General features: G+C 45.6%; 1 protein-coding gene across 1 annotated transcript in view; it reads left to right on the top strand.

Annotated features, from left to right (window-relative positions):
- Positions 1–2,160: 2,160 nt before the first annotated feature.
- NEIL3 (nei like DNA glycosylase 3) overlaps positions 2,161–12,329 on the top strand; it is a 158,522-nt gene continuing 148,353 nt past the window's right edge. Inside the window, exons 1-2 of the mRNA XM_086949808.1 lie at positions 2,161–2,197; positions 2,279–2,412. Coding sequence (XP_086805934.1) covers positions 2,305–2,412 — 108 coding nt within the window. The 5' untranslated portion in view covers positions 2,161–2,197; positions 2,279–2,304. The remainder of the gene's footprint in view (positions 2,198–2,278; positions 2,413–12,329) is intronic.

Here is a 12,329-nt window from a genome sequence, read left to right as displayed (position 1 = left end):
CCTACGCAACAACACTCACCTACGCAACACCACTCACCTACGCAACGCCACATACCTACGCAACACCACTCATCGACGCAACGCCACTCATCTACTAAAAGCCACTCAACTACGCAACGCCACTCAACTACGCAATGCCACTCAACTACGCAATGCCACTCAACTACGCAACAACACTCACACATGCAACGCCACTCACACATGCAACGCCACTCACACATGCAACGCCACTCAACAACGCAACGCCACTCAACTACGCACACATGCAATGCCACTGCCACATGCAACGCCACTCACACATGCAACGCCACTCACACTGCCAACCACACTCACACAGGCAACGCCACTCACACAGGCAACGCCACTCACACAGGCAACACAAATCACACAGCCAACGCCTCACACACAGGCAACACCTCTCACACAGGCAACGCCACTCACACACGCAACACCACTCACACACGCAACGCCACTCACACACGCAACGCCACTCACACACGCAACGCCACTCACACACGCAACGCCACTCACACACGAAAAACACTCACCTTGCCAATAGATCGCGCAGTACGACAGGTGGAACTATTACAATGGCAAATAACAATGCCTTTCACTGTTGTTATCATTTTGAATACATAAAGGGCTTTGTCATTTACACAACCAATAGCTCAAACTTTCCTACTGCGAGACCTATTGGCAACGCCAGTGCTTGTTATCTTCTGCTTACGTCCTCAACTCCCTGTTCAGACCTCTTTATAGTGAAATACTAGACGATATTGGCAGATGTAGGTACCCTAAAAGTTGCTAAGCAGGGTGATTACCCCTTTCTCGTAGGGTGAATGAATGAAAAGTTTAGTGTGTCAATTTACAAAAATTGTTACAAAGGATTGAGTGTGGCTCTGTGTGTGTGTGGCTCTGTGTGTGTGTGTCTGTGTGTGACTCTGTGTGTGGCTCTGTATGTGTGTGGCTCTCTGTATGTGTGTGGCTCTGTGTGTGTGTGTGGGTGCAAATACAATAGGTCTCGCACTTGCGAGAGATTAAGCTATTGGCATTGTAAATGACAATGCCATTTATTTATCTGTTTTCAAAACCAACACATAAATAAAAATGTTGTCATTTACAATGCCAATAGCTCTAACTTTTGCAAAGGCGAGACTGTTGCATTGTAAATGCTTTTTTATTTATTTCACGTTTCTTTCTTTGTTCTACTCGAGATTTGCGTCCTGTCTCTTCATAATGTGCAGCATTGACTCTTTTAATAATGAAACGTTGGATAATGAATTGCTTCCTGTCTCTTCATGTGCAGCATTGTCTCCTACAAGAAACGTGAGTAAATAATAGCCTTAGCTCCGTGTCGTATCCAGTGAAATCGTGTATCCCCGCACTCAGCCCGAGCAGAGATCGACTGCTTCTGTCTGATTCTGCCCGGGCTGAGTTTATTCTCCGAAGAAAGCCGAAGTGCAGGGGATACACGATACCCGGGGATACCACATATTACACAACGCCTGTTGCAATATGGCTACAACAATAACACTCGTTCAGCAAGAAAAGTGGATCTGTCAAAATCTACTACTTCTGTCTGTTCGCGCGTTTCCGGTGCAGCAACATGAAATACCCATAACTGGATAAAACTAAACATGGCGGAACCTTAAAAACAAAACTTTTAAGCAAACAAACGAAACAGAATAATAACACGCAAAGAGCTAAATGCAGCAAGTGAAGAAAAGAGGAATACGAATCGTTGCACAGCGTGTGCCAGCAGCGACTCTTTCTGCCTTTTTTCAGCAATAGCAATTTCAAGCGAAGATGTATTTATTTATTTAATTGTGCGTTTTTATATAGCGCGGACTTTACCCGAAGGTGTCAGAGCGTAAGCGAGTCTATACTCTCTGTTAGCTACTACTATATGCATTAAAGTTACATAATGAGTGAACACTGGCTTGAAAAGGACTCGTGAGCTCTTTATAGTTTCTTTATGTATACACTCACTTCATACTTATATCGCAGTGGTTTCTAGCCACTAAACTAACGAGACAGATCTCATCGAAGAACCCTGCTCAGGCATGTTTTACTTCTCTGGAGCGGAGCTGTTGGTACACTCGTCATTTGCTCCTCCCACAAAGGGAGGCGCTTACCCCAGGCCGCCACATTTCAAACATTGATCAGTGACTGTGGGACAAGACAACACACACAGCAGGTACATTGTGTGTGTAGACTAACCAACCGCCCCGCATTTATATAACTTATAACTTGTTCTCTCTCTCCTTCTTGATTTTAGCGCTCCGGCCCCTGGGGGGGATAAACATGGTCGAGGGACCCGGCTGTACGCTTAACGGGGAGAAGATCCGGGCGAGGGTGCAGAAGGGACAGGCTGTGCGAGAGGTTCGGGGGAGCGCGGTCTCTGCCGCACAGGTGAGCTGTTGTCCTGCACATGATTAGTTTCTTTTCAGTTTTAAATAGCGCGACTCGACCCGAAGGTATTGGAGCGCTTAACACGAGCACCGTTACATGACATAAGGACACATTCGTGTTTGGTAGGCACGGGGAGATTAAGTGATTTGTCCAGAATCACAGGTTGTTGAGAGAACACCGAGACACTGATCTTGTTCCCCAGTTCTATACTCGGCAGCTCTGGCCCTTACGCCACACCCCCTCCAATGACTAGCAGCATTGAAGTGGCAGGTAATGTATGTTTCCCACACGATGTGGTTATTTTGCTGCGTGAAGGGGTCGGGGACTGGGTCTGCGTTCTAAAAAAAAAAGAGAAATAAAGACTTTACACAAAAACACTTGGATCACAAGTGATTACAGCCATCAATAATAGAAGCCTGGATATTTTTTTCTTTTTTGGTTTACTCATTAATGGATAAGCTGTTGCCCTCCTATTAGAAAACAATTTAGTATATATTGAGCTTTGTGGGCAAAGGTAATTATGACAGGACGAGGAGATGGAGTTCCAGGCAGTAAGACCTGAATACTAGGCTACCACGCTATTGGCGCAATACAACGAGGTGGAGGCAATAGGTGTAATCCCCAGCAGCTGGACAAGGTCGCTAACATGGCCTGACTGGCCATAGCGGGCACAGGGTGTTTTCCAGGTGGGCCAGAAGGGTGGGGACTGGTTTTTGACCTGTGGGGGCAAGTTATCTTACTGGGGGCCCGGTTTTGCAGCAGTGCTGCAATATCGGTGCCCTGTAACAAAAGCGACAGCGGTGCTTGACATTAGCAAACCTTCCCATCCGCCTCAGTCTGGCCCTTCTCAGTAGCTCACACCACTTTCCCCCTCCCCACCCTGGTGCTGGCTTAGCAGAATTGCCAGGTCTGGCTTCTGTTCCCAGTCTGGCCATGGTCGCTAATTAATAAACCTGATCTTCAAGGGTGGGGACAATCTAACCCGGCAAATTACAAGTTAATTGCGCTCATTGACTCAGAAGCCAAATATTATGCTTCACTAGTCCTGGAAGATCTAGTTGAGGGGTCAAACACCAACATCTGGTTCCTCAATCAGACAGGTTCCGCAAAAAAAACGAAACTACCATCAGCATTTTAGCTGTAACAACGATTGCTGACAAATGCAAGCGCTTAAAAAAACGGCATCTATGTTTTATAGATTTTAAATACATACCAAAAAAAGAGAGGTTACATGTGTCTCAAAAGCCACAGAGACGGAGCAAGTTTAACAACCCAATTTGGATGGATAGGAAAGCCCTCACACACCGACCTAGTCAGTGTCATGCTTCATCATAGGGCCCCACCTCGGAGGCCGAGTGCCTCCTTGGTGTGCTACGATGTCAGAAGACTGCGGAGCTGGTTGTGTGATAGGGCGTGCAGTGAAGAATATTAATAAAAGTGTCTAAAAGGGTATCTCAAAATTTTTTTATTAATAGTTCCCTACAACACAGTTAAAAAATGGTCTTATGTGTCTGAATTTACAGCCCTCAACGCTCGCCACCCGTTTCAGCACCTAGCTTCTCCTCTGAACCGGACCCCGACGATCCTCAATCAGACAGGTTTCGCCAAAAAAACGAAACTACCATCAGCATTTTAGCTGTAACAACGATTGCTGACAAATGCAAACGCTTAAAAAAACGGCATCTATGTTTTATAGATTTTAAAGCCACATTGGATTGGGTGACAGAGCTTTCTTGTGGGGCAAACAAAGGTGGTGGGGCCTCCACAATATAATCTTGTGAGCCATTGAGCAACTGCACACACACACTTGGGTTCAAGTCAAGCTGGCGGATGGGGCAAGTCTGTCACGGAGAATACCAATAGCTATCGGCCCCAAACAAAGATGTGATCTCTCCCCACATTTGCTCATCCTTTTTCTGGCTGACTTGTCCCCAAGGTTTGATCAGATGAACTCACACCCGCCGAAACTAGGACCATTCATCCTGACTCATCTCAAATATGTGTATTACATTGTTCTATTGAGCCACACAAGCGTGGGATTACTGAGATCAATGGCAGAATCAGCAGAGTTTGCCGCAGTCAATAAATTAGAAATAAATACGACTAAAACAAAAATGTCTAGCTGGAACCAACCCGGTCTCCCACTCAAGATCACGTTAGGAGATGTAGATCTATAAGAAGTATGTAGTTATAAGTACCTGGGCTACTACATTGACAAGAAATTGAGGGTCTTATTTACAAGCCCCTTGCTCCACTGGTGCGTCACATTTATTGGGAGAAAAAGTGGTGTAATGGCAATGCAAGATGCGTGTAAACAAGCTCCTGAATATCCAGGTGCACAAACAGTACATGCTGAAGAAAGGTAAGGGGTTGATCTATGCCTTTTGTGCTCTCGCCAGAAGCTAGACGGCCCTTCTTTTAAGCTATTATTAGCCGTCAGTTGCAGCAAAACTACTTCCAAAGATGGTCTATGCAAGTGCTGTCATGCACAGAATAGATGCCTTGATTCTGGGCAAACTACAAACACAAATATAAGCAAGTGTTTGGGCTACCGTGAGTGCCTCTCCTGCACAATTAAAATTGGAATTTGGACTTATGCAGCAAATCATAGGGAGTAGATATCTTACCATTTAAACATGGCACAAACTACGGATAAATTAAAGCAGCCCATTGGTCAACGCCTTATGGCAGGCTTTGGAAAGTACCCACCATTCTATTTACGCAAAAAAAAACAATTGATGGGCAGAAGCAGAACAATGTCAAACATTCACCCCAGTACAGAGATCTGGGCCTAAATCCATCGTTTTTTGCTCCCCATGCCATTCCAGTTTGAACCAAGCCATATGCATATCAGTCTTGACCCTATTCCCCATGGGAGCAGTCGAGCCCGAACTGCCAGGCCTGGTCATCCCTGGACTGGATGCAAGCATACTGGGACTGTTGCACTTGATTTACAGCAAATATTTGAGGTCTTCACTGCAAGAAACAAATACAACTAACCTATGGCACTTAAACTTACCATATCCTACCTTTTTCTGTGCCCTTACCAAAGATGCCAAATTTAATTCTCTCATTAATGACAAGCACAAACGTACCGCTCGGTTACATGCCTGGATGGTAATACAGTCTCATAACATTTTAAAGCCAGCAGCATACCTCAGCATGACATACTCAGCCTAAATAAAGAGAAACCCGTTTGCTAGCTGCTTGGTGTCCTGCCATCTTTGGCAACCAACTAGTATGGAAATATAAAGGCCCAGAATCATGCAGACTATGTGGTGCCTTGAAGGAAGATAACGTACATCTGCTTTGTATATGCTTCTTTTTAAAGAAGGAACACGTTTCAAAGTTGAAACCCATCTTCAATGATGGTGGATTTGGAACATGTAGGATGGCTATAATAAAGAGCATTGATCCCTCAGACGCCCAGATTAATTGTAAATTGATGACATTTCAGATATTACATGGGAAACTACTCAAATGAAGTTTTATTTTTTCTGGAAACATAAATTACAGATGCTCTGGACGATTTTACTAGCACTGCTGCACTTTCTAATGACTATAGATCATCCATGTGTTTACTAGCTCTGTGGCACCTTAAATACTCCATATTAGTTTAAGAGTCGATATTTTAATGGCGCTTAATAAGCAGGAGGCATTTTCCAGCACAATTACATTTCAAATACTCTTCAGTGATTCAAGTTTAATAAGCAGGAACGCTACTGACATTATCAACAAAAGTGGCCTTTGATGACATCACACATCCATGTTTCCTGGTGACTTCATTCAGCATGCCCATTAATGTCATATCCGACATTATCAGAATCCAGGACTGTATAATGAAATTGTTCAGGTGGTAGCCACCTCAGTTTTAGGAGCTATTACTCGTTAATATTAACATGAATTTTATGAAGATTAGTGAAAATTGTAACTTTGTGAGACAATTTCCAATTATGTATTAAAACATAGAAAATCTTAGTTATTATGAACTTTTGTGTATATGGTAATCTTGCGATAGTTTTTATTAACCTAACCAATGTATTCATTCATTCCTCTCGATAATAACTGTTTTTAAAACGACTTGCTGACCGGCCACATGGTACAATGTCTGAGGCTGCTGCCCGGCTCGGCTTGATTGCATCCCTGATCGTGCGGTGCCAATAATTATTCAAAGAGAGTTGTAATGTCCATGTCGGACTGTAAATAATTAAACACCCACAGTGTTTTCTAGAACACATGCTTTCATGCTGCACAGCAAGCAGGCTGCTATGGAGCTTCTTTATCTGTGCACTTTGTGGGGTGGGCAGGCGTCAACTTAATGCATGACTAATGCATTTTAGTGCGGTGATGCGGATAGAAAACTTAAATGAGTTAGTCTAACACCTGATGCGTGCTACTTGGCAGGGCTGTTTTAAGATGGAAATAAGTGCTTCTAGTATATGCATTTTAGCAATAGGCAGTCTGTATCTTGTGCAAACACTTTTGATAACAGTCCTTTGAAAGCATGCACTTTACAGCTCAGCTGGGAACACCCTAACAATAACTCTCAAATAGAATACAATTTAACTATCACAAAGCTTGAAGTGACTCCACTGATTAAAGCTTATACCAGCCTCCAAGCAGCCTTAACATTTGAATATTAAATAATTGCACACATTTACGTTTCTTTCAGGCAGCAGGCATCCTAGTAAGAAGTTGTGTTTCATGTTAAGTTGTATATATTCATCTTCAAACTACAGGGCATTTCCTCCGTTTCATTTTAGCGGAGGCACCTCAACTATAGCAGTAACAGTCCCAGGGTGGTTGTCTTTTAACAAAAAGCAAAGGAACAGTCCGGGCACAAGTCGAGGATACACGTGGGTAGACGGTGGCAAGCCTCTTTTTTCCACAGGGTGGGCTCTGCCCCCCCCCCCCTGCAAAAAAGTTAGGCCTCAATGAAACATGCAGAACCTGTCCAGGACACTAGGACACGTTCAACAGCGCCTGCACATTGTCTACTTTTGTTTCGAGCAGCAAAGTGCAGGCGGTAAGGAGGCTTTGTTATTTTAAATTCCTCCTGGGCCCCAAACAAAGGCCGAAGTTTAGAGGCCATCAGGTCTCCATTTGTTTGAGTATCCTGGCTGGGAGCTATCTGGAGACTCACACCTAGATGCACATGCAATATAGGGGAAACAAAGGCATACATATTTTTATTACTTCACATTTACTTAAGAGAGGCATGCTTTTGACTTTGTTCAGTCCTTGTAAATAAGAGATATGTATGTACTGTAACAATGTCAGATGTGTTGGTCTATCCCAGTATTTACACAAATAACAATCTAAATACCACTGTTTTGTTTTATAGCCCTACTCATTCCAATCCAGGTTGTTTGAGCGCTTTATATCACCTGTACACATTAAACATTGACAATAAATTGTATGAGTGTAAATCAAAATCAAGGTTGTGTTACAGTGAGTGTTCCAAAGCCGTAGCACACTTAACTAGCTAGATTAAATAAAAAGATGTCACCTGCATGTTATACAATGTGCTTTGCAGGAGACCTAGGAACCCTCTATGCTGCTTCGATTCAAAACTGGGATTAGACAAAACACAGATCCAGGACTGGCCGTAGCAGGCACCGGGCGTTTCCCTAGTGGGCCACCAGGGTGGGGGCCGGTTTTGGGCCCGGGCTGTTTTTGTTACCAGGGGTTTGGAATATCAGCCCCCTGTAACAAAATCGAATCCGGAGCTCCTAATTTAAAATGGTGAATCCCTTTCTTGACTCTCCACTTCAGGTGTTCCACCTTAGGGGTGTGTCTCGCCTGAACGTGCAATTCGCCCACTGACTGTCTAATTTCCTATCTGTCCCACTCCACCCACCTCCGAACCAAAACAGCCCTCTCACAACCTTTTCGCCTGGAACCCAATCACCACTGAAGACACCATCCGCCTGATGAACTCCATTCACTCAGGATCGCCAACCGACCCATGTCCCCTCCACATCTTCAACAAAGCAGACTCCATCATCGCACCCCATCTCCGCGATGTCATCAACTGTTCCTTCAACTCCGCTACCTTCCCGGAAAGCTGGAAACATGCCTAACTCAGCGCCCTTCTGAGGAAACCCACAGCAGACCCCTCTGAACTTAAGAACTACCGCCCCATCTCACTCCTCCCATTCCCTGCCAACGTCATTGAGAAAGCCGTCAATAGTCAGCTCACCGCCTTCCTTGAATCCAACAATTCCCTCGACCCTTCACAGCCCGGCTTCCGAGCCAAACACAGCACCGAAACCGCCCTCATCGCAGCTACAGACGACATCCGAACGCTACTGGACAACGGAGAAACAGTTGCCCTGATCCTACTCGACCTCTCCGCCGCCTTCGACACAGTATGTCATAGCACACTCATACAACGTCTCAACAACGTCTGAATACAAGGAAAAGCTTTGGATTGGAGCATCTCGTTCCTCGCCGGAAGAACCCAGAGAGTCCGCCTCCCCCCATTCAAATCAGAGGCCACCAAATTCATCTGTGGTGTACCACAAGGATCTTCACTCAGCCCCACCCTCTTCAACGTATACATGAGTCCCCTCGCATCCATCGCGCGCCAACAAAACCTCAACATCATCTCCTACGCAGACGACACCCAGCTGATCCTCTCCCTCACCAAAGATCCAAACACCGCCAAAACCAATCTACACGAAGGAATGAAAGAAGTAGCCGAATTGATGAAGAACAGCCGTTTAAAACTTAACTCGGACAAAACGGAAGTCCTCATCTTAGGATCATCCCCCTCTGCCTGGGACGACTCATGGTGGCCACCTGCCCTGGGTACAGCACCCATACCTACAGATCACGCACGTAACCTGGGCTTCATCCTAGACTCCTCCCTCTCGATGACCAGACAAGTCAACGCCGTCTCTTCTTCATGCTTCAACATCCTACGCATGCTCAAAAAAATCGTCCGCTGGATCCCCACCGAAACAAGAAAGACAGTGACCCACGCACTGGTCACCAGCCGACTAGATTATGAAAATACCCTTTACGCCGGGACCACAGCCAAACTACAAAAAAAACTCCAACGCATCCAAAACGCCTCAGCCAGACTCATACTGGACATTCCCCGTCATGCTCAAATTTCTGGTCACCTGAAGGATTTCCACTGGCTCCCCGTCAACAAGAGAATAACGTTCCGTCTCCTCACCCACGCACACAAGGCCCTCTACGACCTAGGTCCCGAATGCCTCAACACACGACTGTCCTACACACCCACCCGCCAACTACGATCATCCAATCAAGCCCTCGCCGCAATTCCGCGCATCCACAGATCCACCATGGGAGGAAGATCCTTCTCCTACTTAGCTGCCAAAACCTGGAATTCTCTCCCCACTCACCTCCGACTTACACAGAACCACCTCTCCTTCAGAAAGCAACTAAAAACCTGGCTATTCGATAAGTAATGCACCCACCCTCCCTCAAGAGCCTTGAGACCCTCTGGGTGAGTAGTGCGCTATACAAATTCCTGAACTTATGCAGATGGACTCTCACATATAACATAATGTAAACTACCATAGGGCTCTATGGCTTGCTGAAGGAGGTACTGGAGTATAGTATATGCAGTGTACCTTGTCATAGCACACAGTGAGTGTGCCTTGCAGTGTTTTCAGAATGGTTTGCATCATTTCACACAGCCTGCAATGGCAATCTGCATGCTGTTTGGGTCCCTTAGGGTGGCATAATACATGCTGCAGGCATTGGAGACCCTCCTCAGCACCCATTCCCTAGGTGCCAGAGGTACCATTTACAGGGGACTTACAGGGGTGCTAAAGCCCTTGCTTATTTTGGTTACAATTAGCCATTTACCTTCTTTTAAGGGAATGTTCACTGGCAATGGGGGACTGGCTACCAGGGGCGCAGTGCACTGTCAGTCAGAAAGCATTGGTACCAGGGCAAAAAGTGGGGATGACCATGTCATAAAGGCCTCTTTCCTACACAACCGCCCAAATGAAAGAGGATGCTGCTAACATTTTCCAAGAGAGTCTTCATTGTCTAAGTGGAAGAACCTGGAAGAGCCATCTACATTGGCATGGCCAGTCCGGAGTCTATGTTCCACTATAAAGTCCATTCCCCGTAGGGAGATGGACCACCTCAATAGTTTAGAATTTCCCCCCCTTCATTTGCTGTCTCTTCCCCTGCAACTTCCCCTCTGACCTACGCGCCTCTGAACTATACAAAGTAATCCCTGGCTTCTGCACAGGAACACAGCTCAGAGGTGCCGACAGGGCTGGCAATTAGAGTAGGCTTTCCCCAGCGTCACTCCGTCAGTGTGCTTGAGGGGAGGGGGCTGCGCTGAGGGATTCTCAACGTGCGATGCAGCATTGAATCCAGCCCACCAGTCCGGCTGATGGGGCACCTCTGAGGGGGGTTTTCTCAGTGCGGCAGGTGCTTCTCCAGCAACGAAAGCACAGCGTGCTGGGGAGTAGAGAAACATGGGAGAAATCACTGGGGGCTCCCCACCGCATGAAGCGCTCCACACACGCTAGGTGGCAGTAATAATTATCCCATAACCGCGCTCACCATGTACTGCATTGTAGAAATCGGGAGCCGAGAACAGCGCCCTGAGTTGTTCACAAAGCCCTGAGCTAGAGTCCCACAGTTGGTTTCAGGTGGAATCCTTTTTACTCCCTGAGATTACAAATGACTGGGCCTGCAAGCAAGCCCCTTGAGAGCACTGAGGCACCAAAGCAGGGACCAAGCAGCAGGCCAGCACATCAGGGTCATTGAGTAAAGTGGCAGTCCTTCTTGTAGCCGAGCAGGCCACCGGTAACCCCAACCAACTAGTCGGTCCTTCTATGGCGGTTTTTCCTGGCAGCATAACAGTTCCTTCTGGCAATGTGCAGTCTGTAGAGCCAGCAGCATCTGGTTACAAGTAAAAACAGTGTTTAAAATTATGGGTTCAGAGCCCCTGCACTTATGTGTTTGAAGTGGAAGTAACCTCTAAAGAAATCTTAGAAGTGCACAACACCACCATTCATTCTCAGTCCGGGCTCCAGGCATCAGTAGGGGGTAAACAAGCCCTTTGTATGAGGGCAGGGTCCAGCCTAAACAAATGTGCATGCACCCCACCTCCCTCTCTCCCAGCCCAGGAAGACCATTCAGTATGCAGAAGAATGCGGATGTAACCCTGTTACACCCAACCCTTCCTGTGTGATGGCTGCCTAGAAAGTATGCACAAAGCCCAGCTATCATTCTATCCTAGAAGTGAAGTGATTTAAGTCAAGCTGCTCAGCACAAAGAGTGATACGCACATAGGAATGCCCACTTTCTAAAAGTTTTGATAACAAGAGGAGTTGGGCCCACGAGGCCAGGTTCGGGCAGGGCCGTATATATATCAAACAAGAAAAAGGCCCTGAAGCTGTTTTATTTCAATTCAATTCAATTTAAATCTTTATTCGGTTATTAGAACAAAATAACCATAAAAGTTCAAGTAAAAATTCACAGTTTGACAAATTCAGCCAATGCACCAATGTCAATTCATCATAGTTCAGGATACGATTGATTTACGTGATTTTAATTTTTTTTTTTTTTAAAACGAGGAAATAAATACGGTAGTTAAAATGTTATCAAGTTTCTGTACAGCTAAAAAGGCAGGGCGACAGTGGCTTACTTCCATGGTCTTCAATAAAGGAACAACCCACCTTCGTCTAGGTTTTGTATAATATTTTCAAAAGAAAAGAATATCTGTTTGTTCTGCCACATCGTCACAAGGGCACTTAATCAAAACCTTCGACCAATCGTTCATATCGGGGAAGCTGAGTGACCTAAACAATAAATTAAATCTAAAAGGAATTAGTAAAAATCTCTCGTAGTCACTCATTTGCAGTTTAACATATGGCTGTATTTTCCTAGAAATCACAATTTGATCGTGGGCGACC

This window comes from Lissotriton vulgaris, unplaced genomic scaffold (assembly GCF_964263255.1).
Source record: "Lissotriton vulgaris unplaced genomic scaffold, aLisVul1.2 SCAFFOLD_884, whole genome shotgun sequence".
Classification (NCBI taxonomy): Eukaryota; Metazoa; Chordata; class Amphibia; order Caudata; family Salamandridae; genus Lissotriton; species Lissotriton vulgaris.
The sequence above is the reverse complement of the archived record's forward strand: the minus strand, read 5'-3'. Positions and strand labels throughout refer to the sequence as shown.